The sequence below is a fragment of a genome, unplaced genomic scaffold, assembly GCF_019419815.1.
Source record: "Pyrus x bretschneideri cultivar Hongxiangsu unplaced genomic scaffold, Pyrus_bretschneideri_v1 Contig1, whole genome shotgun sequence".
In the NCBI taxonomy this organism is placed as follows: domain Eukaryota; kingdom Viridiplantae; phylum Streptophyta; class Magnoliopsida; order Rosales; family Rosaceae; genus Pyrus; species Pyrus x bretschneideri.
Window position 1 is genome coordinate 12656614 of NW_025999390.1, and position 26910 is coordinate 12683523.

The 26910-nt window shown below is 36.9% G+C and overlaps 4 protein-coding genes across 4 annotated transcripts; all 4 read right to left on the minus strand.

The window, feature by feature from the left end:
* Window positions 1-109: 109 nt before the first annotated feature.
* LOC103943956 (filaggrin) lies at window positions 110-5844 on the minus strand. The gene is made up of 7 exons (XM_009354334.3): window positions 5513-5844; window positions 5156-5288; window positions 4541-4644; window positions 4143-4314; window positions 3819-3959; window positions 3425-3674; window positions 110-3316 (listed from the first exon to the last, which is right to left on the minus strand). The coding sequence occupies exons 1-7, from the start codon at window positions 5542-5544 to the stop codon at window positions 342-344; spliced, it is 3807 nt and encodes a 1268-aa protein (XP_009352609.1). The 5' UTR covers window positions 5545-5844; the 3' UTR covers window positions 110-341.
* Window positions 5845-7858: 2014 nt separating this feature from the next.
* On the minus strand, window positions 7859-9559 carry LOC103943955 (probable phospholipase A2 homolog 1). The gene is made up of 4 exons (XM_009354332.3): window positions 9360-9559; window positions 9239-9278; window positions 9014-9133; window positions 7859-8213 (listed from the first exon to the last, which is right to left on the minus strand). Exons 1-4 carry the CDS (start codon window positions 9474-9476, stop codon window positions 8035-8037), a joined length of 456 nt encoding a protein of 151 aa, XP_009352607.2. The 5' UTR covers window positions 9477-9559; the 3' UTR covers window positions 7859-8034.
* Window positions 9560-10393: 834 nt separating this feature from the next.
* On the minus strand, window positions 10394-12885 carry LOC103943953. The gene is made up of 3 exons (XM_009354331.3): window positions 12732-12885; window positions 12037-12235; window positions 10394-10784 (listed from the first exon to the last, which is right to left on the minus strand). Exons 2-3 carry the CDS (start codon window positions 12216-12218, stop codon window positions 10598-10600), a joined length of 369 nt encoding a protein of 122 aa, XP_009352606.1. The 5' UTR covers window positions 12219-12235; window positions 12732-12885; the 3' UTR covers window positions 10394-10597.
* An 11495-nt stretch (window positions 12886-24380) lies between these two features.
* Window positions 24381-26627, minus strand: LOC103943957 (1-aminocyclopropane-1-carboxylate synthase 7). Its single transcript, XM_009354335.3, has 3 exons — window positions 26010-26627; window positions 25591-25892; window positions 24381-25342 (listed from the first exon to the last, which is right to left on the minus strand). The coding sequence occupies exons 1-3, from the start codon at window positions 26190-26192 to the stop codon at window positions 24484-24486; spliced, it is 1344 nt and encodes a 447-aa protein (XP_009352610.2). The 5' UTR covers window positions 26193-26627; the 3' UTR covers window positions 24381-24483.
* Between the last annotated feature and the right edge of the window lie 283 nt (window positions 26628-26910).

Genomic DNA, 26910 nt, shown 5'->3' on the forward strand with positions numbered 1-26910 from the left:
CTCAGGCATTGTGCCCACCTCTTGGCACCCGAGTTTGAAAAACAAATTACAACAGAAATTCACAAATTAACAAGATATTATATTCAATTCTCGTCTCCAACTTCAGAAAATTAGGGGACAAAACCTATATGTATTTTATTACAGAACTCTTTAACAAATGTAATCTCATCATATTTGCAATGGTCTGGAAAATATAAGACTCAATTTCGACGCGAAGTAACGATACAGCTATCAAGGCTTTACTTGACGATCATACAAAATTCAAGCATATCAAAGAATAACAAACCCTGATATAATCACATGAAAATGTATCCTATATACGTATGTGGTAATAACTATGTTTACTGTCGATTCTGCCGGAGAGCCATAAACCTGGCGATTATGTCATCAGAGTCGGGAAGCTTTGGGTGAACATGAGAAACTTTCTCCTTTGGTGGACTCTCTGTAGAACCTGAGGACTTTGATGTTTCGATCTTTCGAGAATTTTCAGATGATTGCTCCCTTGCAAATGGCTTTGAGGTCTCTACATGGGAGGAGGGCCTCTTGGATTCCGAAACTGGTTTAGGCGCTGCTTGTTCTACCTGTCTTCCTGGGCGCTCTGAACTCTTGGTCTGTGACGAGGGATTTGGTAGGGTCTCAGAAGCATATGCACTTCTTGAAGAAGGGTTTCCATATGACTTAGAAGTCTCTACATCTTCAGGTGAAGGACTCTTGGATTCTCGAATTGGTTTAGGAGCTGCTTGTTCTGCTGGTCTATGCCACTCCTGACTTCCTGGACGCTCTGAGCTCCTGGTCTGCGAGGAGGGCTTTGGTAGACTTTCAGCGGCATAGGAGCTTCTTGACAAGGGGTTTCCATATGACTTTGAAGTCTCCACAAGTGAGGATCTCTTGGACTCTGGCATTGGTTTAGGAGCTGCTTGTTCTACCGGTTTATGCCACTCCTGACTTCCTGGACGATCTGAGCTCTTCGTCTGGGACAAGGACTTTGGTAAAGTTTCAGTGGCATTGGAACTCCTTGAAATGGAGTTTCTGTTTGAATTTGAAGTCTCTACAGGTGATGTCCTCTTGGATTCTCGTACTGGTTTAGGAGCAACTTGTTCTACAGGTATATTCCACTCCTGCTTTGGGCTCTTGATCTGGGATGAGGGCTTTAGTACAGTTTCAGTGTCATATGAACTCCTTGAAGAGGGTTTTCCATACTCTGAAGTCCCTGACACGTCAGACACAATTGTTGTCTTTGAGCTAGAGCTTCTAACAGAATTTGAAGAAGACGGCTGTGTTCTTCTAGACAGTCTAGCATTTGGACGAGCATTGCTGGTGGAAATCTTTGTAAGAAGATCTTCCTCCGGTTCACTATCCTCTGAATCAAAGAAAGAAAACGTGGATTTGGAGCTTGCCTTTACTTCGGATCCCAATTTTTTATTGAATGAGTCTTGGCTACTTCTAGCAGTTCCGTGTGACAATTCATCCTCAGAAGAATCATCATCAGAAGCCACATATGAGACGGGGGTTCTCGTGCTCCGTTCCTTTATCAGTTTGTTGCTCCCTTGCTCCCTTTCAGAGACAACAGAAGTCCTGACTGATGGAAAGAAGGAAGGTTGCTCAACCTTGGTATCTTCAGTATCTTGTTTGACAGACAATAAGTTTCCTGGTAGTTTCTTTGTATACGGTGGATGCCTTAAACCCTTATTTCGTAGCCCACCTGTCAACATCCCTAAGCTCAGCTCATTGTCAGTGTCACTTACACAACTACATCCATCTGAAACCTCACTATCTTTCATAGTTTGATGCAAATGTGTCGTTTGAAAATCGTCCCTGGCATTTGAATCTATTCCAGATTTCCTTAGCCTTACAGATGGCTGACCAGTAGGCAATTCATCAAAATCATACCTTTCCTCCGGGACGATTCTATTTTTGACTCCTTGGCTTCTCTCGGGATCTGCTTCAGTTGAGTCCCAATTATGAGATGAAAGCAGCAACCCTGGCTTTCTGTTAGAACCCACATTTATCTCCTCCGAGGATGAAGATACAAATGACCTACGACTTGCACTTTGGCTCTGCACAGGGGAAAATTTAGAAACTGTGCTCTTGGCAAGCTTGTCTACCTCCTCTTCACTGTCTGAACTTGGGCCATCTGACGCATCAAAAGCAACAGGCAACAAGTCATTTGGTTGTGAAGAGTCCATGGAACCCGTTGAATTTTCTGAAAAAACAGGAGGGGATTGCTTCACCGATGAAGAACTTAGTTGTGAACTGGAATTAAATTGTACTTCATGCGTCTGTTGTTTAGAGCTCCAAGGATCCAAACTAGCTGAAGGAGAAAATGAGTTTCTATCAGGAGAAGGAAAAACCAAACTGGGTTCTTGGTCCTTGTAGTCCTCCACATCAAATTTACATTTATCGTCGTCTGAACCAGATTCATCAAAAACCAAAGGAGCATTTCCATCAGAACTTATTTCCTTTGTGCTTTCGAAGATATTAACATCGTTAACAAAAGAATCCTCATCACAGCCATTTGAATCACTTTCATGATCATTACTAAAATCTCTTGCATGAGAATGAGAGGAAGACCAGACAGATTGTTCTCCACCCCTCTTATTTCCCAAATAAGAAATATCGTCACTCCGTCTTAAAACATCTTCCTGATCATCACTGCCAATGCTTGAATTAGATCGGGAGGAAGGCCAACTAGATTTCTCTTCAGATCTCATATCACCAAAATAAGCAACATTATCAGGTTTGTTTCCAGTTTGCATCTCACTCCCATACTCCACACCAGTGTTGCTCGACTGTCTCTTCACACTCAATTTACCTATAGGATTGGATCGGGAAGGTCTACTTGATTTCTCTTCTGATCTCATATTACCCAAATAAGAAGTTTTATCAGGTTTCATTCCAGTTTGCACCTCACTTGCATACACGTTAGTGTTGCTGGACTGTCTTGTCGTACTCACTTCACTTACAAAGTCATGCTTCTCGGGTTCAGATGACTTCTTTTGAGGATATCGATCTGACACTTCATCAGGATGTCGATCTTGCATTTGGTGACTATTCACTGAAGGATCATTTGTGGATGTTCTATTAGATGCCAAGGGAGCTGACTGGCTAAATTTATCCCATGATTCTGAAGAGTGTTTTCTTGAAAGTTCAGCAGCTGCTCTGGCAGCCATGCCTGCCATTTCTGCTGATTCAGCAGCTGCCTGAGCTGCAGAAGCAGCATCCTTAAAATGCATGTTCCAACTCTGCCTACCCGGTGAAGAAGAATTTCCATCCCCAGGAGACGAATGTCTATTTTCCATCCCATCATTTTGATTTCCTGCGTGGGAATGTCAAATTAAGAATGAATGAGACAGGAGAAAATAAAAATACCACTCGTAAATAATAAACTTATTAAACCACCATCTTCCAATGATTATTGATGTACCTGAAGATCTCACTTCTGAATGAAATGAGCCAGATGTCGTTGCTTTGTTGGAAGAAACATTTGAAGAAGCAGAATCCTGGAAGTGAGGTGCAGATCTTGCATTCTGCTTGTTAAAGTTCGTGGGTGGACCATAATTCCCATAATTTTGAGGTGGAGCCTGAACACTAGAAGGTGCCTTGACATCATGATTAGGAGGAGGTGGGCCACGAGGAGGTTCCTCAGGAATTCTAGCAAAAGTATTTGGCCCATTCTGCTCAAATGTCAAAAAGTATAGCGATAAATGGATGTGTCTTAAACAATGAAATGTAATGCGACTAAAGTGAAACTCTAGTTTTATGATATCTATGTATTCTCAAGCAATGAATGGACCAGGCTAGAGGGGAACAAATCTTACCAGCAAGTCCTCTGGAAGCTTGGACTCTTTCTCTTCAAAGGATTCAGGATCCCATTTGACATTATGTTCCTCTGCAATTGCAGCCAAGATTTTCATCTTGGCAGGGCCATCGGGTGATTTGGTAGATAACTTCTCCACTAACTGACACGATAATATTAATTAATAAATAAAAAGATCAATAAAACTAATCTACTGGGTGCTGACTTTAGTTTTGACAAGTCCATCAACATTCTGTAATTGGCCCGATAAAAAATAGTTGTTTCTCCTATGCTATGAATATAAAGAACCTTTAAAATTATCCAGGAAATTGCACAAGGTACATACCATGCGACTGACACCACAATCCGGGCGCAATTCAACAGCGTTAGAGATAAACTCCTTCCCATATTTAGATGTGAAATGCTTGCGAATATCCATGAGTTCTGGTATGTCTGCGCATCTTGGAGATGCAAATACTACACTTGCAATTGCTTCCTTCAGATCAATGGGGCAGTTTCTGTAAAAATATAAAACAAATCCTTAGTTGCAAGAACACTAATAGTACTAGATTCATGAATAAGCTATGAACCTATCATAAAATAGTAAAATACACAATGTTAAGGGAAGCACTGACAACAGACCATGTAACTGATGCATAACAAAACACAGCTTAGTTTAAGCATAAGAGCATATGAATGAATAAAAGATGCCAAAACCATTCAAGAATTAATGGATTTACATACTTTTGCGACTCAATCATAGGCAAGCGTGCAGCAATAAGTTCGCAATATATCTCGATAAGTTCGAATGCTGCCTTTATCTTCTCTTCTCTGACCACATGTTCAACCTGAGATACAGGATTCGCGTAAAAGTCAGCAAAAAAATGTACGTTAGCACACTGGAAATTCAACAAAAGTAGAGTCTGCTACTATAATCAGACATCAAATACAAACAGCCAGTGCAAGAAGTTCGGTTTTCTAATTCATTTCCTGGCCTTTCACGAGTGCCCCACCACACTTCAAAATTTTGCAAAACTGCGTATCCTCGCCCATTAAATCCATTTCAACCAACATAATCGGAAAACAAAACATATCATTACCTTCCTAAAATGCAATATTCATAACAGGTCCTCCAAATTAAACAAACTAGTGAACAATGCAAAGTCCAATCGCTTTGAACTCGAAATCTATTCATCGTTAGTACAAATATTGTCAAGGCCAATAGGATCAAATCCATCAAGAAGCATACTCTACCATACAAGACCAAAACGTTGAATTTAAAATCTCAGGTAGAGAAAAACCGAAAAAAAAAAAAAAACAAAAGTTCAATTGCAATTAGATATGATGATCAAGACAAACCCGAATTCTAGCAGTCCGGTCCTGACCAGTCTCAAGCAACTGGGCCAATTCCCTCCTCATCTGCTTCACTTGTGCATCCTTCTTGTTCTTCAATAGCTTTATCCGTGAAACCGCAAGCTTTAATGCCGTTTTGCTGCACCAAAAACCCGCCAAAATCCATCAATACAACAATAAAAATTCGCATACTTACTTAATTTTCGATGATAAAAACTCAAAATTCCACAGTGGCTGAGTCAACCCGCGCAAATTCATCACGTAATTACAGAACTCTGTTCCAATTTTCCCTTCTCTTCCCCTAGGATTCTCGGAAACCAAACAGGTCGTTGAAAATTACAAAAAAATAAGGAGAAAAATTACCATTTGGCAGGCTTGAAGCTCTTGTGAAGCATGGTGAATTCAAATTGAGAATCTTCAAAACCGAAAGCTCCGAAATCGCGAAACTTATACGAATTTAATTTTTTTTTTTTTCTGAATTTTTCTGAGAGCGTAAGAAATCGAGATGGCGTTTTGATTCAGGGAAGCGTGTGACAATATTATTACAAATTGGAATTTTTTGGAGATGGTTGGGATTAATAAAAAGGAATCAGAGGAACTCTTACACAGCGTTTGAATGACTAAACTTGAGATTAATAAAGGAATTCTAAAATACCGCATCGAAACGAGATAATTTTATTTTTATTTAATTTTGTGTATAGTTAAATTTGATGTTGTCGTCCATTGCACATGCCCAAAGCCGTCATTGTATGTGATGATGACCGCAACCATGCCAGTGGGTGACGATGAGGATGAAGATCCTCGTCGCATCTTCTTTGTGAAAATTCTTACCGGATTTTGTGTGTGAGGATCCAAAGAATTCTTCAATTACATCCATTCATCGTACATTATACAGTCAGTTTTTGTTTAGTATTGTTTATATTCAATTTTAAATAAAAAAATTTATAATGATTTTCAACTGCACGATGTATTATGAACGAATGTGATTTGAAGATTCCTAAAATCTTCACGAAGAGGATCTAACGAGGATCCTCTCTCATGATGATGGGTGTCAATTTGAGTATTTTGTTACTTATTATGGCGTTGTCATTTCATAGCCTCGTATGAGTTATCTTTTGTTTCTTTTGTTTTAGCCTACACCCGTTACCGTTACTTACATGTCTCTCACATATAAGCTCACGTGAGGACATGTGCTACCACATGACACAGCTAATGCGAGAGACGCATACGGTGTAATCAAAACTTTTTTATGCAACTCTTTCATATGAGTTGAGAAGCAATTCAAGCATCAGGAATTCAGGAGATCACAGCCTACGATCACTTTTCCTATAGTTCTAGTTACATAATTTGTCACGTAATCAACTTACGTGATGAGAAATATAGAAAGATCAATATATTTTCGAGACAACCAAGAATCTCCCGACAAACGCCGGTTTGACTTGTCATGGAATAGAGCCAACTTGTGAGCAAAGCATTCATTCACCAAGTGGCGTGGATAAGTTTAGAATGGTAGCCAGATATAATTAATGCCAGCAAAAGTTGTTAAAGTATGTGCTTTCAGGTGGGCGCCAACTTTCTTCGCCTAAACTGTTTACTTTAATCGAAATTGACTTCGTAAATTATTATTTTTTATAAATTAAGGACCTAAACTTTTGAAAAGTAGCCAATTTACCTCTACTGTTGGACTCCATCCGCATTTCCGTCCAACTGAAATTAGTCGCCTTGGACCAACCAATAAAAACCGGATTCTTTTTTTAGGAGTCATGTAATCATGATCGTTAATCGTACATCTTGTGGTCAATTTTTATTAAATACTATTTATATTTAATTTTAAATTTAAATTTTGAAATAATTTCTGATCGCACGATGTACGATAAACTGTCACAATCATGAGATTCCTAGGATTTTCAGAAAAATGATCCGGCGATGATCATTTTCCTAAAAATAGAACACATGAACTAATATATATCTTTAGTAAATTCCAAACTTCAAAATTTTGAAACTAATTATATTCTTAATTAACAACAAATTGGCAAGTGGTCATTTACCACAATAGTAGAAAAGAGTTGAGCTCTTATATGATGACGTGAGTTCGAATCCGTTAGTGGCTAATCTAACATCTAACCTAACAAAATTTATGTAATGTTCGGAGGTACAATTTCAACTAGGATGATAGTTCGGCAGTTCAAACATCAGTTTTACCATATATACAAATAGTAGGCGCATGGGTCTTACAAGGACACTGCTGAGTAAATCTAATCATCTCATGGCACTTCACATTCGTCCGGAAAAACTTACCTGCAGCATGTTGTATGAAACATTGTCCCGGTCTCTCTGTGACGCTTCAAGAAATATAGGTATTCAGATGAGCATTGCTGGTGGAAATCTTTCTAGGAAGATCTTACTCAGACTCACTATCATCCGAGTTAAAGTAAGCAAACAAGGAGCTTGAGTTCGTCTTTAGTTCAGATGCCTGGAGACCAAGCTTCCGCTTGGTTCCGCTTCTAAGATAAACCTAAATACCTACCAAGATAACATTCTTCCGAACATAATCACAACATTATCACCAAAAAGAAAAAATCAGAGCGAATCCAACTCGCTTCCTGTACATTACACACAGTAAGAGAATTTTTGGGGCTAACCAATTGTCGAATTCATGTCAATCGTCACATAGTTCTGGAATAAGAATCAAATGTAAAAACGAAGGAATAAGAGTCAGTAACGCAACACAAAATCAGGTATCTGAGGATCCATTTACTTGATCATAGTTAGTTCATTTATATCAAAAGTGTTCCACTCCCCTTTTTACGGGTGTTGGAGATAAATTGTAGGTAGGGGTGCTATATATGATTCCACTCCTGGAAATGTCTCTCTTCTTCGGCAAATCAGAGTTCAAGCTTTGAGTTGCCAAACTGGCTCAGTAAGATAGCCAAATCCATACCCTGTACCATAGTAGGCACAGCGGTATTATAAGGACACTGCTTAGAAAATCCAACCTTCCCAGATTTATGTACTTTCTTTATGCAGCGCTTGAACTTCTCGTGGCATTTTATATCGGTCATACCTATAAAACCAACATATTCCTAGAATCAGAGGACCTTCAACTACAATCATCCATATACAGACCAGAACCAAATGCCAAGAACAAACAACATTATGTGCATAATTCACGACAAACTGCCCAAGCATTGTACTGTCTACTCTATAATATATCCAACTCACGGTTGCACAAAACCAACACATCGACCCACCAATTAAGCACCAAGTTTAAAGTACCTTCTCACAGGGAAATATCCCCGCCGTTTCTATCTCACTCATCATGAGGATGAATCCTTCCTCAGTGTAAGTTAATCTCCCGAGGGAGAGCAGCTCACTGGGATATACATATACTCCCACTCTCCCTAATCCCTACCTCACTCATCACTTGCTAAACAAAAACCAACTTGCTTTGTACAAGAAGTGCCTTACATTATAGCAGAGCAGGCCTAGAATTTAACCAAGTACATGTTGGTTTTTGTTCATCCTTTACGATCCTTCGGCAAAATAAAATCATAACCATTTCAACAGAACAACAACCAAATAGTTTTTTTATCATAATTATCCCAATTCATCACTACATTCGAATAATAGAAAGATCGATTCTTTCTGCCATCAAAAGGCCAAACACATTTGACATTTTATTTCCAATTCATCCAAAAATCAAGTTTCCAAAGCTTATCAAATCACTGAAGCAACTGAAACAACCACATTCCAACAACACAGAAAAATGATACTTTTTAAACTTCCAAAATTCCAACAACGAAGAAAAATGATAATTTATACTTCCAAAATTCCAACAACACAAAAATGAAGTAAAATTGCTACCTTTGTTGCCAACACAATCGTCATGAATCTTGCAGCACGCGTCAAGATCATCGCAGGGCTGCTCTCCCGGGCAGCCGGTCCACCCTACCCCGCAGTACTTCCCGTATCGAATCCCAACCGCTAAGTTTACAAATAACAACGAATTAAAATCAAATACAAATTAAAAATACCGAAAAAAATTAGAATTTTGAGAAATTAACTAGGCAGTAGAGAGATTGAGCTCACAATTACAGTTCTCCGCCACGCAGATTCGGCTGCAATTCACCTGAAAATTCCAGAAGCCTCGTTTTATAAACAATTTACTCAATATTTTTTTCCAAATTTGTGGGAAGAGAGGATATTTTACCTCCGAATTATTGTCGGAACAGTGGGCGACGACGGCGAGGGAGAAAATAGCGACGGCGAATGCGGCGGAGAACTGTGTCGTGCGATGGAGGCCGGCGTCTCGCGACATTGACGCCATTGTTGTCGCTCGCGTTTTAGCTTTTTGGGCTCAACGGGTTTACCAGAAATTGAAGCCCTCGGCGCCTTCTCCCCTCGAGAAGTTTCCGCGTAATACTTCTGTCGTTTCCTTGTGTGCAGATCTGTCGGTTTCTCATTCGCCGAATGACGTCGAATGATTTTACAGAAGTGCCCTTCGCTGGTCCCCCGCTGCCGTATTTGTTTTTTTTTGTATTGAGAATGAATCAATTATATAATTTTTGTAATAATAAATCTTTCCTAGATTTGCTTTTGATTTGTGTTGGATTTTGGTTTTGAGGAGATAATTTATTAATAATTTAATGTGTTATTAGCACTTCAAATATTATCAATATTTCAAAATAAATTATCATGCCTTTGTTTTTTTGTGATAAAACAGTATTGAGGGTTAGACTAAATCATACAATGAACGACCAATAATTTTGTTCTGAACTCGCTACAACGTTTTTTCCACTATTAAATTGGTACATTAATATTGTAATAAAAAATGATAACCACACATTCTTTTTAGCTTTCTCACACACCCTTGTTTAATCTTGTTTGTTATTTTCGTTTAATTTTTCAATCCGACAATCAAGAATGAAGAGGGATGTGTAAAAATCACCTCTATAATAAGGAGGAGCACATGATAAGTGACTATAAGCAATGGAGTGCTCTGTTTTGGATACTAACAATAGCTCCAGAAAAAATTATACAACTATTAAGGATAGCCATACGTGAAAATCAGTTAACAGAAGTATAATGCCAAAGTAGAATGGTTGGTTTCCAACTTTACTTTCTAGTCATCGGGGTTCGACGCCCCCCTGATGGGGAGCGTCGAACAAGTCAGAGTGATTCCAACAAGAAATACAAGCTCTGTTGATGGCTAACCGAACAACATTCATGATTCCGGAAAAAAGATAACCGAACAACATCCCATTCAAGTTACTTTCAGATACATTTGATTATTATGGCTGTCAAACTTGCCCACCGATTTCTCAGCTTCAAAAATTCGACTAGGAAAACGAAAAATTTCAAGTACAGTACTCGCGGTTCAGATCAACCACAAATGACGAGAAAGGCTTACACGTGCAATCCCAAGAAACATTTACCTTATGGTTGCTCTTAGACATAGTAACCGGTGAAAGTAAATCCCCTTCCAACAATCTCACCGGCACAAAACCATGCAAAGCATTCCAGCCCAAACAAAGCAGCAATTCCAGCATCTTCAACCTTCAACTCCTTCCTATTCTTCCACAAATGCTTGACATAATCAACTTCCTTCCAGAATGACTCGGTACGACCAGGAATACTGTATGTAGTGGAAAATGAGTCAGTTATAGTCATACAACTAAGATGTCGTTGCAATGAAAAAGAATGAAAATAGGCAGATGCGGTATCAGATGCATTCTGAATTGATGGTTTCTAAGTTGCACAAATATAGCCGAGCCCTTATGAAAATCAAAATCAAACCATTGAGTTCCCATGAAAGATTGTAATTCAAGGATGTATCCAAATCATTCAGACTATTGTAATAAGTTCTAGTACCACATCCTGGATCTAGAAAGCAAATCAGTAATTGAATACCCAGTGCTAGACCATATGCAACATGAACAATTCCTATTAGTCTCAACTCTAGCAATAATTTTTTTCGCTAACTTTTTTCGCAGACCACCTAAAGTTCCAACTAAAAAGGTGAAATAATTTGTCATTATCTCAATAGAAGTACAGATCCTACCAATAAAGTTCCAACTTAAAAGGTCAAATGATCTGTCATTATCTCAATTGATACTTCAACTAGTCCCCGTGTTCCTTGAATGGATCAACATAGACCTCATCCAGTTTCTTAAGCACTTGAAAACTTCATAAAACTTTTTAGCACAAAGATATAGGAGCAAAGACAATGCACTTTTCTTAGCTTCTTCACAGAGCACATATTTTTATTATAAAAAATAAAAAATAAATGGAGGCAATACAAACAAGTAACCCAATCTACATGCTTCTCCTTCGATTAAAAAATCTGCATCAACATCAAATTCACGTTTCGGAGCTTTAAAAAGTTGCTTTCTTTTCTTTCTTCTCAAAAGAAATCCTACTTCGAGCAGATAAATGAAAGAAATCTAATACGCAAACATGTATTAAAATGTAAACATTTTCTTCATAAAGTTCTAAATTTTGATCCTAATGTTGACAAGACTGTCTCTAAAATCATCTACCCTATCGTTGTGCGCGATAATAATGTCTACACAATAATTTTCACTCAATTTACTTATTTGTAGTCATACATTTTAGTTACCATGGTCAGGCTGTTTACATTTTAGTTACCATGGTCAGGCTGTTTAGGAAGTAAGAAAGGTGCTAAAACTTTCAAAAGTAAGACTGCGATACAATGGATCATATCGTCCACATGGATGCAACAAAATACTAGCAGACTTAAATCTTGAAGAGCATTCAGTCAACATATATGAGACTTCTTTAATGGTCTTCACTCTACAACTCGTACCAGAGCCAGCCAAGTAATAACTAAATTCAGTCCTTAAACAAAAAAGGTTCAGAAGTATAACCTAGCAAGTCGAGTGTAAAACAATTGCTTGGACAACTCGTTGCACTTCTCCACGGTTGGTGGGTGCTGAATGTACTGCTTGTTCTGCTCTAACAACTGCTTGTAGTAGGTACCTCCATGTTGGGACACAAATTGTGTTGCTTGACAAGCCTTAGATTGCAACTGACGCAACTTCGATGCCATTGATCCCCAAATCAATCCTAAGTCACAATACAACCAATTACCCAATACAACAATCAGTTAATCGCCCCCCCTAAACTAAGTAAAATAACTACAATTCACCAAAAATAAGTAATCTTAGCACCACCCAAAACAAAAATTTCATCATTTTGCACCAAGCACAATAAACCCCCCTTTTTTTTTTTTTTTCTAAATTTACATAAAACCTAAGTTTTATCAGCCTCAAAGCAGAAAATTGACAATTGGGTATTGAGCTAAACCCTAATCATCGAGATTAAAACAAAATTAAATCAGCAGAAAACTTCATACGCTATAACAAATCAAATCTTTGCATCTGGGTCAAAAATCCCATATCAACCACATAGATTTTCATGCTCCGATTAAAAATTCAAAGCAAAACACCAAAAGGGTCAGTCCTAAATCGCAAGATCTAAACAAGCAAAAGCTTCAGAGCCATGAGAAAAATCAACAGATAGTGAATTGAACCAGGGAGAGCAAAATCTGAAGGGGTTTTACCTTCGCGTTCGTACTCCTGGATTCCAATGCAAATCCGAAGAGAGAGTGAGACTCTCCAAGTCCTTAGCTTCTCTTTGTGCTGCGGAGCGGCCTGCGTGCTTATGGTAGAGAACGTTTGGCATTCAGAGGTTTTAACATTTGGGCTTTCAGAGGTTTTAACATTTGGGCTTTCAGCTTTCTATTGAGGATGTTCGTGTAATTTTGACCAAAATGTGGGCTCTCGTTTGCCATCTCAGCTAACCTACAATCATTTTATCCATTTTGATAGGCCCATTTGCTCACCGAAAAACTGCATTTTGCTAACTTGCTAAGGGCTCGTTTGAAAATATATAATATAACTAAAAGCGCTTTTGGTGAAAATGATTTTAGAATCAAGCCTTAGTAAAAGTTCAAGTGGGTCCTAAAAAAACAATTTAAGTGCTTCTTCCAAAAAAAACACTTAAAGTGCCTTTAGAACTCAAAATTCATTTTACCAAAAGCGCTTTTAGTCATTTTAAAAGTACGTCAAACGAGCCCTAACTTTTTCAACACCCGTCAAACTCATGGAGGTATACAACATCATGAGTTTGCCAAGGCAGAAATCAATGACCATGATGTTTGATGATGTAGATGCCCATGCCAATGCAATGTTCCAATAACAATGACATTTCTAACTTACAAATGGACAGTTAATATAAAATTTTGGATGCAATATTTACATATATTTAATACAATTAGTATCTCAACAATTAGATGGTGATTGTATTAAATATATATATATATATATATATTCATATAGTTATATATGATCTTTAGATGATGATTGTATTAAATCTATGTAAGCATTGTAGCCAGTTCCATTAATGTGAACTTTAAAAAAATAAACAAACTCGTGTGGATTGAAGATGACGCATATCGACATTCATACTAAACCAACCATAAGTAGTAGCCAAGCATCGCCTTTAGTTTCATGATCGACCATCACCCAAGACTAATCATTTGCAGTGTTTGCCCAACCAATTTTTTTCATTTTTCTTTCTTTCAAAACAGCAGCTTGAGAACTCCAGCATGCATGACAATGACGGGACAATCAAGAAACCAGGAGTTTGGAACTTCAATAAAATAAAACCAACCAAATAACCCAAGAGAAATCGAGAACTGTCACGTCCCGACCCGGACCCCCACCATATTCGGGCTCGACTCCACCATAATACGATATTGTCCGCTTGAGAACTCAATCGAGAACTTCCTAGTGGGTCACCCATCATGGAATTACTTTGCGCGAACTCGCTTAACTTTAGAGTTCCGATGGAACCCGAAGTCAATGAGCTCCCAAAAAGCCTCATGCTAGGTAGAGATGGGAATATACATTTAAGGCTTACAGGATCTACTCCCCTGGGCGATGTGGGATGTTACAATCCACCCCCCTTAGGGGCCCGACGTCCTCGTCGGCACATTTCCAGCCAGGGATCGGCTCTGATACCAAATTGTTACATCCTAACCCGGGCCCCCACCACATCCTAAGCTCAACTCCACTGTAGCACGATATTATCCACTTTGGGCCCCGACCACGCCCTGACGGTTTTGTTTCTGGAAACTCAGACGAGAACTTCCCAGTGGGTCACCCATCATGAGATTGCTCTCACGCGAACTCGCCTAACTTCAGAGTTCCGATGGAACCCGAAGCCAATAAGCTCCCAAAAGGCCTCGTGCTAGGTAGAGATGAGAATATACGTATAAGGCTTATAGGATCCACTCTCCTAGACGATGTGGGATGTTACAAGAACAAGGAGAGAATAGAAGCGGAAGGCAAATCAAAACAAAAAATGTGGCGTTTGCACATTGTGTGCTATAATATGTGGTATTAAAATGTGATACGAGTAGCATAATAGTAATATTGTTCTAAAATCTTTAACTGTAATGCTATTAATATATGTCAGTTTTGTTTTGTATACAAAGTAAAACCAATATAGTAACCTTTTTTTATTCGAATTCATAACAATCACACAGTACAACAACGCAGGATAAATGGATAAAACAAGAAACCTTTGGTGCTTAAAAGAGCAACAAATATAGTAATTGTTAAAAGTATGAATTCTGCGTTGAAAGAAAAAATTATTTGTATGTATTTGTTTGTAAACAGCTAATTTAATAGGGGCCACTTCAATTATTTTACTAATTCCCCTCAAAGATTGGCCAGTGGCCAGAGTTATGGCTATTGGTCTGACAAGTAAATCTGTGGCCATGGCAACCATGGCCATTGACCTTCATTTTTAGAAGCGGTCAAAGGGACCTTGTATTTCTTTATTTAAACTCCTCTTTACATTGTCAATTAATTTAATAATAGAACACTGAAACCATACATTTTTATTTGGTCAAATCATTCTAAAATTCTCCATCATAAGCTCTTAAATACATTACTTAAGGGAATTGGTATTGACGCTCCAAATTTCTCATTCTATACTCCAAACTTTCTATATTTATAAAGAAAAATACACTTATGAGGAGTGTAGAATAAGATTTTTAAAGTGCTAATAATACTTCCATTACTTAAATAGAGAAAATAACCTAGAGACTTAATAAGAAATATACAGATACATAATAGTAAACTTCATAATTTCTGTCTAAAATGCGATATGTAAAATAAAATAATACATAATCAAATAGAAACTAACAAAGAACGAGCTGCCCTAATTTTTACTTTGGAGATGAGCTGCTGGAGGTTTCTTTCTTAAGAAAACTAATGAACATGACTTCAAAATCTTGAGTTTTAATCAAAAATCATCTTATAACTTTATTTAATGATAAGGACTAGAGAAAGAAAGAAAGAAAGAATAATATATATATATATAAATAAATAAAACCTAACTATAGGCGCATGCAAAGAGCACCCATCCAATCCTTTAGTTGCATAACCCTTTGACATAATCCAAGCATATTTTATTCTTCTAAAATTAAAATTTCAAATTGAAGAGAGGAAGCACATCTGGGGCAGTATGGTTGACAGGGAGTCGGTCATGTGTGGGTTGGGATAGTTGGGGGTAGGGGTGGGGCAACATCATTGACAACATCGTTGGACTCATCACCCATTTTCCTAGTAATGGTATTGAGCTATTAGCCATGCATGACTTTAATGGTGTGGATGTTAATCTCTATCATGTTTTTTATTTTTTTATTTATTTTATAATCTTTTTATTGAATTATGGTGAAAGAACTTGAAAATCTGGGACGAGCATCTACCGTTAAGTTTTATAAACAGTGTAGTATCATTAAGTTTCATAAACAGTGTAGAAAGTTTCATAAATAGTATCGTACCGTTAAATTTCATAAACAGTGTAGTACCATTAAGTTTCATAAACAGTGTAGTAAGTTTCATAAGCGGTGTAGTAAGTTTTATAAACAGTGTAGTAAGTTTCATAAGTAGTGCAGTAAGTTTCATAAACAGTGTAGTAAGTTTCATTAACAGTGTAGTACCATTAAGTTTCATAAACAATGTATTAAGTTTCATAAATAGTTTGTGTGAGAGTGCGCAAGTCCATGTCTTTTTTTTTTAATATTAAAATTATGTATTTTTCATTAAAATCTAAGTTTTTTGTCATTTTTATTAAAATTTAAGATTTTTTTCATTAAAATTTAAGGTTTTTTTTTTTCATTAAATAAAGTTATACCATGATTTTTTATTAAAATAAACTTAGTCTAAGCCATTTTCATGAAAGTTCTCTTTTTTCTTTGCTTAGCTGTAAATTGTGTTTGTGAGTGTTGCCTACAGTTATACGTGGCTTCACTTTTGTTATGGGTTTGTGTTCCTTAGTTTCGGATCTTTCACCATTGTTTTTGAAAATCCGCTATACGTGAGGGGACGTTTTTTAGAAAGAATTTCACATTGATGAAATGAGGGACTTTGCATGTACTTATAAGCAGTTAACAACTCTCCATATTGTCAATTGGTTTTACGGTGGAACTTCAACTTTCTTTGGAAGCTAGCTAGGTATTTTTGTTACACATATATATACATGGAGTCGAGATAAATACTTGTTGAGATCGTGTCACTAATTTGTGTAGATTATAATCAACTAACTTAGCCATGGAATAAAGATAATTTAAATACAGGGGTATAAGAACTACAAAGTGGACCTCGAGGTCGTGAGAATCCATGTGCAAAAACGCAACAGCTAGCATGAGATTTGCAAATGGTAGATGGACCTTCCTAACATGAAAAGAGAGAACGTGAAATATAGCTACTGACCGTATGACGACTACCAGTTCGACTTCAGCCTGCATTCAAGAGACAAGTATCAAACAAAATCTATACACAAGATACGGACCTTCAATTTTTTATATAATCAATGAGAATATTTCCCTATAAAATAAAACCTAGCTAATTTTCCATATTTGTATGGACACGAAACGTCTACTTTGTAAATTTTTAACATTATGGTCGTGACTTTCAATTTGCCGCGCGCGATCTAATTTCATTAGAAGTGCAGAATCACTTGCTAGCAGCCGATCGCCATAAACTAATTAGTTTGCTATATCAACTACGTATTAGTGAATTAGATAGGTAGATGATCAAGAAACCATGTCAGTTGTCAAGCTCTTTTGCTAGGAAAGTGTTTCACATTCCCAAGTGGATTCCAACTAATAACAGCGCAGCCAGCATGTAATGGAAGCACACCAGAAATTAGGGTTCTAGTACTTTTGACAAGGACAAGTCAATAGGACTGCCTAAAATTGCTATTTTTTCAAGCATCGCTCTCTAGCTAATCTAAATTAAAAACTAGAAAAAAGTTATGGGGCTCATATTAATTAATTATTGTGATTGGGATTTTCTTAATCCTTAGCAGCTAATTTGTCAACATCCTCAGAGTAAAAGGCCAAAGATGGTCACTTTATGTTGCTCATAAGGACTACAAACCACATATTAATTTGTGTAAATTTGGCTTTTGCCTCAATAATTTGGCCTACGCTAGGCTACAGCTAGTGCTACTGCATTTTGTTCAGCTATCCAAAAACGACCTTGATGATTGTAAGAGTTGGAAACTGTATCAATTTTAAAAAAGGTGTAATATCCACACATCTCATTTTACTTCTCATACATCTTTATAATTTTCGGCCGTCGGATTAGATAAATTAAAGAAGATCAACGAACAGAAATTAATAAGGGATGTGTAAGAAATAATTCAAAATGTGTGGATAGCACATCCCTTTTAAAAATGGTCGTTTCTGATCAGCAGATTTGGATAGGTGCTATTTTTGTATTTTAGACAAATTAGTATATATAGAAAATTTATCTCCATTGACATTGATTAATTAAAGTGCATGCATGCATTGGATTGGGGACTAAATATGGAAATATTCCAAAATCTTGTAATATGTGGTAATTAAGAAAAGGTCCACATTTTCTTCCCTCAGATGATTTCATATTTATTTCACAAAATTAAAGAAGTATATAGGAAGAGCGGTGAACCATATATAATATCACATATGATCCAATGAGGCAATCAAATTAACGAGGGCTGGTTTCCTGCAAATTAATGTTAAGGGGAAAAATGGAGATGGTATTTGTAACCTAATCAAAGACCAAATATCTTCGTGGAAGATATAAAACCATTGTGCCACTTGGCATGGAATTTTTTATTAAGGAAAACTAATGAAAAGGGTTTGAAAACTTTGAGTTTTAATGATAAAAACAAAATAAAAGGTAAAGTGAATAGTACCAGGTTTGACTTTTTAGTGTAAAAATGTGGTTTTTCGTTAAAGTGAACAGTACCGCAGGCTTTTTGTTAAAACTCCATTTTTATTATGGTCTTGCTAGGTAAGACCATGGCCAAGATAGAGAGAGAATTGTAGAATACTGCGTAGGTTGAATTGCTGAACTGGTACGTATTAATTAGCTAGGGTTTTGTACTCTGATTTGCAACGAACATAAATATATCCAAAACTTAATTAAGAAACTTCATTCTAACCCTTTGTAAAGATGATTTTTAGACTAAAATTATGATCATGAGTAAGATCAAAATCTAATTTCAATCTCTGGATACATTAATCACCTCATTTATTAAAAATGTTACTAGACCCACCCCAGTGTCCTATTTTTCCACCCACCGTAGAAAGTTATAAATACTTAATACTCTCTCTCCAACCACTTTTATTCCATAAATATCCTAGATACAATCAACATTATCCGACTCAATTCGGCAGCAACCTCTTTCCCACTAGAAACAATTTTTTCTCTCTGGAAATTTGGAGGGGAAGGCCTTGACGTACCCCATTTTGACTAGGAGGAGGAGGATGAGCGATATCCACGACAACATCCATGGTTGAAGTTGAGTTTTATTATTTGTGAGTTCGTTTGAGATGGAGGAAGGAAAAAATTAGGTTGAAGTGTCAAGCCGATGGAGGATGGCTGCCGTCAAATTGGATGGGGTGGGTAGCTCATGGATGTGGGGAGTTGGTTGCTGGGCTCTTCGTTTTTCTTCTAAATTTTCAATTTTTCACTTTTTTTTTCTTTCAATTATACCAAAGCAGTAGCTAACAACAAAATGAATTCAAAGAAATTGGGTCTTTTAGGGTTTTGCAAAACCAAAGAGAAGAAACTGGTTAGAATTATGGATAAGAAGATTCGTGGGATGCGAGTTCTAGAGAGTGGAGCTGGATTGCGAGAGGTTTGAAAAAGGGAGGGAGAGAGAAGGGTTCTAGATTATTTAGGTATTTACGTCATTTGACATAGGGGGTAAACTTGTCATTAAAAATAAATTAATAAAGAGGTGGGGAGATAGGATTGGGGGGGGGGGGGGTGGGATTAACAGCTCTCTTTATTCATTATATTTTGATGTTTTAATTATTTCTCTTTTTCTTTCTAATTTTAACGTATTAATTATTTTTCATTATAATTATTGTAACATCCCACATCGCCCAAGGAAGTGGATCCTGCAAGCCTTATATGTATATTCTCATCTCTATCTAGCACGAGGCCTTTTGGGAGGTCACTGGCTTTGGAGTTCATCGAAACTCCAAAGTTAAGCGAGATTGCGCAAGAGCAATCTCAGGATGGGTGATCCACTGTGAAGTTCTCGTGTGAGTTCCCAAAAACAAAACCGTAAGGGTGAGGTCGGGGCCCAAAGAGGACAATATCGTGTTACGGTGGTGAAGCGGGCCCGGGATGTGGTGGGGGCCCGGGTCGGGATGTGACAATTTGGTATCAGAGCCAATCCCTGGCGGGAAGTGTGCCGACGAGGACGTTGGGCCCCTAAGGGGGGTGGATTGTAACATCCCATATCTCCCAGGGGAGTGGATCCTGCAAGCCTTATATGTATATTCTCACCTCTACCTAGCACGAGACCTTTTGGGAGCTCACTGGCTCGGAGTTCATCGGAACTCTGAAGTTAAGCGAGATCGCGCAAGAGCAATCCCAGGATGGGTGACCTACTGGGAAGTTCTCGTGTGAGTTCCCAGAAACAAAACCATGAGGGCGTGGTCGGGGCCCAAAGCGGACAATATTGTGCTACGATGGTGGAGCGGGCCTGGGATGTGGTGTGTGAAAAATGTTAAATATAATGGGAAACATTGAAATAAGTACACATTAATTAATTTGAATTAAGGACAAATCAAGAGACTATAATCAATATGTAATCTAATACCAAATTTTTATTAAATTTCAATATTTTTCAAGAATTAAAGTTATAAAAAAAAACCCCTACTTATTGTAATATAATAATTAGTGCTTCCAAATTCGCCTATGAACACGTTTTGTGAACCCCATATGAGTACCTTTTGAGACATAATCCGAACTTGGGCAAAGCCGTGTTGACTAATGTCTGCACAATAAAACATGCACCATCTGTATTATCCTCATGACTGTGGAGAAAATGCGATCTGCAGCCTTACATTCTGTAGCTCTCTGTATATTTTCTTAATGTTGTTTCCTTTGGTTGCAAACAGTAAAATGTGATCCATGTGAAGTAAAAATTAATCTAAAAATTTCAGAAGACGGCACGTTAGTTTTTTCTTGAAAAAGACAAGAATGTCCTTATTAAATGGGTAGGGATACAAATATTCTCACAAGCAACTTAGTATCTCTAGAGGTGACGACAATTGCTCAAACCTCCCCTGCTTGTGCCATGGAAAAATCAAAGGTATTAAAGATATGATTAATTACTAAATTCTATTTTTAATACATTTCCAATTCAAGATAAACTCCATCATGTAAGGAATCCTAATATAATCAATTATGGATGTTTCCATCAATATCCAAATATATTATCTCCTAATTAATACCTTGGGAATATTATTTCCTCATTTATCCAACGGATAACACTAATTGGCCAATCGGATGCCGCCATGTGCACTGGCGAATCCATATAGGGACCTGGGAGGTCCTGAGACCCTTCGGAAGCTCAAATAAACACTTTTGATCAACCTTTGGAACCCTCCAACAATTTGGGCAGGTGCAGTGGAGAGGCTTGTTGCCTCCATGAATGTGTAGGCAAGAAGAAGATGTTTTTAATTTTCATTTTAAAAGACCTAGCCAAAACCACAGCGTTTTTGAGCCAGGTAATTATAAAAAATTTAAAAACTAAAATATCTCTGTTTTCTCTACAAAGCCCAAGAACCCCGATCTTTTCCAGTATCCCCAAATCTCTATTAATTAATGAAACTCTCTTTATCAACCAAAAGAGGGTAAAAAGACTACTTAGTCTTCTATCACACACAAAAAAATGATGGGCAATAATGTAATTTCACAAGTCCAAATTTTACTGTTTTTTATTGAAGCCTCACCTACAGGTGATGTTAAAATACCTCAAATATTAAAAAAATAAAAAATAAAAAAAATAAAAAATAAAAAATAACCAAAAACAAAAACCTCCCCCCCCCCCATTTTCTCTCTCTCCCTCTCTCCTTGTCATTTTAAAAAAAAAAGTGTGTACACAAGTGCTAGTTATATTTAAAAATTCCCAGCTCCAATTGTCACAACCTTCCAACTTTAAACCCAAATTACCCTATTCCCCACCACCATTTATCGTTCCACCACCTTTAGTTGCCTAATTTTATTTCTTCCAAATTCATGTAAGTTTTTTAATCCTAGACGCTAGTTCCAACTCCTAGTTAATAATATATATGTTACATTAACAAATTTTATCTTTATAGAGTCATTAATTGCGTTATGTTGCTAAGGAGAATTTGTTGGTTTATTACCTTTGGGATTAATTTTGGTTTATTCAATGAACCAACTTCAATAGAAAATAGTGATATGGAACCAAATTAGTTTTTTTTTTTTTTTTTTTTTGGAGCTTTTATGTTGGGACCCCCCGATCTTGAAATCCCGGATCCGCAACTGCCCATGTGTAGGGCAAAACCCTAACCCTATGGCTGTCCACTCTTCCCTATAAATACCTACATCTCCACTAAATTTTGGTAAGCTTTTGCTACGCATACAAGCTTAAAACTCACTCTTTTTAGAGATACTGACTTATGAAAGCACCAATTTGTGGTAGCAAAAATCCGCCGAGTTTGCTTTTGGAGAGTTCGCTGAGATTTGTGTGTAGCTGAAGGCTGACCTGCTTAAGGACCTTAATGCTTGCGCCAAGTTTGTTGACAGTGTCGGAAAGGTAGTTCGTTTGGATTTCTTTGTGAAGCGTCCTGCTAGCAAAGTCTTCTGCATAGTAGCGAGCAAAAAAATCCTTCTCAAGCTAGCAGGATGCTTCGCAAAAGAATCCGAATGAATTACCTTCCCGACATTATCAATAAACTTGGAGCAAACATCAAAGTCCTTAAGTAGTCAGTCTTCAGCATCACACAAATCTCAACGAACTCTTCAGAAGCAGACTCACACTCCCACTAATGCATCATATATGTCAAAAGCCATCAAGAAATCAATTTATTTTCTTTTCTGCATTTCATTAGTGTTCTATATTTATTTATGTTTTTTTTCACCTCGCTTGTATTTATTATTGAATATGTTGAAATTAAATTATTTTTCTACATACATTTATGTGACAAGAATGACCTTTTTATGGAGGAATTTTCTGTCTTAACCATGTGCCTTTGATTCTTCTCAAGTAAACGAATGTGATCTGTTTGGGTAAATAATAACGACGACATTTAAAAAAAAAAAATATTGATTCATTCAATTTTATAATCATAAGTAAAGAAAATTATGCGGAGAGAAAAAATGGTGTGTGATATGACATGCATTTGTGAGTATGCTTTTCATATATATGTGTATTTGTATATGTATATATTTCAAGTTTGTACTTCGAAGTGTGATTCAAGATGATGACCTTCACGCACACAGGCTTGACAGTAATTAGATATTATTATTTTTAAAGAGGGAGAAAATTTTCAAATTATTACAATAATTTATAAAATTGGAGAATTTCGAACCCATGACGTATGATTAGAAACTCAACATCTTATCCATTAGTGTATTGAACCACATACAAAGAATATTGTAAGACACAAATTGATCAGTCACACAACACCATGATTGTTTCTGGTTTAGAAATTCCTCTATAATTTAAATTTATTCCATTCCTTAAATTCCAATAATCGAAGTATATACTCCACCCCCTTGCCAGCCAAGCTACCGCACAGGCTTAACTGCATGCGCATAACTATCATCTATTCATACATGCATGGGAACTCATGTAATGTTATATGTATAAATAAGACCTCGAAAATTGAATTTAACACTTGATTCCATGCAAATATATATATATATATATATATATATATATATACACATATGTGTGTGTATATATTATTAATAATCTCATAAGTAGTTAAGAAGTCCAATATGAACTATTAAGAGAGACTTGTCTCAATTATTTTACATTTCTCAACCATTCGCATATTGTCCACAGTGCACACCATCATATAGTTCATCCTAACTCTTTTTCCATACTAATTAACCTACTTTTTCAAATTATTTGAGGAAATTGCTTTTAGTAACTATGTCCTAGAAATTGTGGATTTCCCAACAATGTCGTTGGTATCGGAGACACTCATTTTATAGTCCCACTTTGTAATTTTTTTTAACGATCCGAACAGTCTATATTTAAACTCATCATCCATATATAAAATCATCCTTACAAATAATTAAATAAATCCAAAACCACTAAGACATTCATTTATAGTAAAGAAAATGGAAGAATATTATTTGGTAAAGAAACACTAAAATGACTACCATTTAAAAGGTAAAAATGTTTCAGATTTAGGTGATTTTTGGTAGATATATTTTTGTGGAAAAAAAACATAAAAGGAAGATGGTAGCATTCGCATAGTTAATCATACCAGGTTTTATGAGTATGACATGCAACGTCAAACTCAGCTCAAATTGTCGAAGGTTGGAAATTCTACCTCATATATACAATAAGGGTTCGAAGTGATTATATATGAATTAGCTGGAAAGTTAACAATTTGGTTTATTACATATACATGTTGGGGTATAATAATAAGAAGAAGAATTTGTAATCCATCTGTTTCGTTTTCTGGTTCTTCATTAATGTACGTTATCCCAACATTTATACGTTAATGCTTAAGTCTTTCACGGTTCATTGCAAGACAAGTCAAAGGTAAAATTAGTAGAACGCCAAAACAAATATTATATCCATCGATTATACAAACTGAATGTGTAATAATTTGCTTTTTCAAGCAAGAAAACAAGATGGAGTTGTTACAATTCAGAAAGAGTAAATTGGGTTTTGTCCTCCAAAAGAATAAAAAATGGTTAACACCAATGAAAAAAAGAAGATAAAAGAGAGGAAACTTTATTCTAGCAAGCCCGCTCTCTCTTTTCCATGAAATTATGTATTCTTGTTAATGCAACCCCAAGTGTCTGCTCACTCATGTTGGCAAAGCACACCCTAAACCAGCCTGGCTCAGAGCAATGACAAGAAGAACCTGGAGATATATTTAGCTTCACTTCATGCAGCATGGAATCCCAAAGAGTTAGTTCACATTCTCTTGTTGGTTCGTCCAAAAATGGACTTAAATTCATCCAGCAAAACAACCCAGCATTTCCTTTCAAACACTCAATCCCCGATTTTTTCAAACCCTCGACGATCATATCATATCTCCTCCTCAGTCTCTCTCTATTTGTATTTATGTAGTTTCCCGTGAATTCCTTGTCAGATAACATGGAAGCCAAGAGATGTTGTGTTTGAGAAGATATCAAGGTGAAGCTAGACATTCTTCTTGCTGTTGTCACAACCTTGTCATTGTAAGAGTACACAGTACCAACTCGAAAGCCTGGAAGGCCAAGATCTTTGGATAGACTATAAACAATGTGGACTCTTTCTGCATCCTTGTACTGCCTGTCTTCAAGAATTTCTGCCACACTAATGAATTCGGAGGATGAGAAGGCAGATCCCGAGTAGATTTCATCAGAGACAAGATGGATGTTTTTTTGGGTGACGAAATCAAGAATCTCTTCAAGGACTGTCCTTTGGATTGTTGCACCAAGTGGGTTTGATGGATTTGTGAATAGTACCCCTCTCACTCTCATGTTCTTGGCTTCTGCCTCTTTGTATGCAGCTTCTAAAGCTTGAGGAGTAATCTGGAAGTTGTTTGAGCTTTCACAGTGAATTGGCACAATGTTCACACCAGTCCTCCACCTCAAATCTCTATCAAACCTGGAGAAGAAAATTTAAGTTGACATTAGTTTTTGATGATCAGTACGTAAAAAAGTCACAGAAAAATTGCATGAAATAATATAACTTCCAAATGATAGCATTCTCTTGTCAGACACCAGTTGGCATGTTATGTCCAGACTCAATCTGACGTATAAACACTTTGAAAAGGAAGACATGCGAGACTGTCTGACAAGATAACATTTAACTTCCAAGGTCAGTAAGTTTGAGTGATGGAGGAGTATTCTTACCCTGGATAATATGGGGTTGGAACAAGCAAAGCATCACCTGGATCAGCTATGACGAAAGTCAATAGCTCATTTGCTGCAGTTGCACCCGCCGTTAAGACTACCCTAGCAGGATCAAATTTGGCTCTTCCTCCTCTAATTTGTTCCATAAAACTTGCCATTGCCTTTCTGAAAGACAAAAGGCCATGGTAGTCTTGAAATAAGGCATTTTCTCTAAAGCCAGACACTCCTTTTGATCCCTTTGAACCCCAGGTGGAGGCTTCGCAATTTTCTTCCAAGTGGTTTTCCAACAGATCAAACGAAACCTGTTCAACAAAATAAAGTTAAAATTAGATGAAAATTCTAAAAATTTTAAAAATCTGAAATTTTCTTCTGGATTTTGTTAACCAAATGATCGTAGTACGATCAAGAGAAGCACACACTTGATTTTCTGCAAGTCCCATTTGTATGACTCCAGATGGGTTGCTTGACTCATGATAAGGGTTTTCATCATAAGTTTTCCATCCTGCAAAGTATGGAGAGTCTTCTCCATGAGTATGATCAGAAACAGCTATTTTTGATAGCCTAGGAGAAGGCTGCTTCTGCTGCTCAATATCTATAGCCATAACTAGGTTTCTTGTAAAAGCACTTTGGCCTTCAAGAAAGCTGTAGGTGTGACTCAGATAGAGAGAGAAAAGAGTTGTATGAGAATTGTTTGAATGAAAAACCTTTGAAATCACCCACTTTTATATATAGGAACGCTTTGGAGAGCAATGGCATAAAACAATAATAAACAAAAATGGTACTCTCAACTTGCCTGTTCTGTATATTGAGAAAACAAAAAGAAGAAGAATCAATCATTGATTCTGTGACATAGGCAAGATATACATCAAAGCTGGCCTTTTACATACATAAAGTAGTTTTAATCTCATCACCTACATGTACCCAACAACTGTCAATAATTTTATGCTATGCTCTCAAGGCTTTCTTCTCTCTCTTAATCTTTCTAAGATCTGATTAAGATTAGTCAGAATATATGGTTAGGTTTCTCTCTCTCACTCTCTCTCCAAATCCCAATGTACTTCCCAACCTATGACAAGTCAAATCCTTGCTGAGCAAACCCTAAATCCCGAATTACGCTTGAAATTAAAATGCTTGTAAAAATTATTATTTGAAGAGATCTAAGAGTGGTTAAGTTTGATTGCCGGACAAAGATACCGAGATTAAGATTCTGATTTTTGTGCAAGATATCTAGGGCTGCATACAATTGAAGCTCCATGAAGATCTGCTGACCCCACACATCACACATGCATCTATATTAATACCTAGCAACAAAATACATAA

What these genes read in the sequence shown, in the direction of transcription:
- LOC103943955 (XM_009354332.3), bottom strand. Translation starts at nt 9,476, where the DNA reads ATGGCGTCAATGTCGCGAGACGCCGGCCTCCATCGCACGACACAGTTC. An exon ending in GTTCCGACAATAATTCGGAG is followed by an intron (nt 9,279 to 9,359) that starts GTAAAATATCCT and finishes TGGAATTTTCAG; the next exon opens with GTGAATTGCAGCCGAATCTG. An exon ending in CGTGGCGGAGAACTGTAATT is followed by an intron (nt 9,134 to 9,238) that starts GTGAGCTCAATC and finishes TTGTAAACTTAG; the next exon opens with CGGTTGGGATTCGATACGGG.
- LOC103943953 (XM_009354331.3), bottom strand. Translation starts at nt 12,218, where the DNA reads ATGGCATCGAAGTTGCGTCAGTTGCAATCTAAGGCTTGTCAAGCAACA. An exon ending in TTTTACACTCGACTTGCTAG is followed by an intron (nt 10,785 to 12,036) that starts GTTATACTTCTG and finishes CACTACATACAG; the next exon opens with TATTCCTGGTCGTACCGAGT.
- LOC103943957 (XM_009354335.3), bottom strand. Translation starts at nt 26,192, where the DNA reads ATGGCTATAGATATTGAGCAGCAGAAGCAGCCTTCTCCTAGGCTATCA. An exon ending in TGGGACTTGCAGAAAATCAA is followed by an intron (nt 25,893 to 26,009) that starts GTGTGTGCTTCT and finishes TTTGTTGAACAG; the next exon opens with GTTTCGTTTGATCTGTTGGA. An exon ending in CCAACCCCATATTATCCAGG is followed by an intron (nt 25,343 to 25,590) that starts GTAAGAATACTC and finishes TTTCTTCTCCAG; the next exon opens with GTTTGATAGAGATTTGAGGT.
- LOC103943956 (XM_009354334.3), bottom strand. Translation starts at nt 5,544, where the DNA reads ATGCTTCACAAGAGCTTCAAGCCTGCCAAATG. An exon ending in ATTGTGGTGTCAGTCGCATG is followed by an intron (nt 3,960 to 4,142) that starts GTATGTACCTTG and finishes TTATCGTGTCAG; the next exon opens with TTAGTGGAGAAGTTATCTAC. An exon ending in TTCAGAAGTGAGATCTTCAG is followed by an intron (nt 3,317 to 3,424) that starts GTACATCAATAA and finishes ATTCCCACGCAG; the next exon opens with GAAATCAAAATGATGGGATG.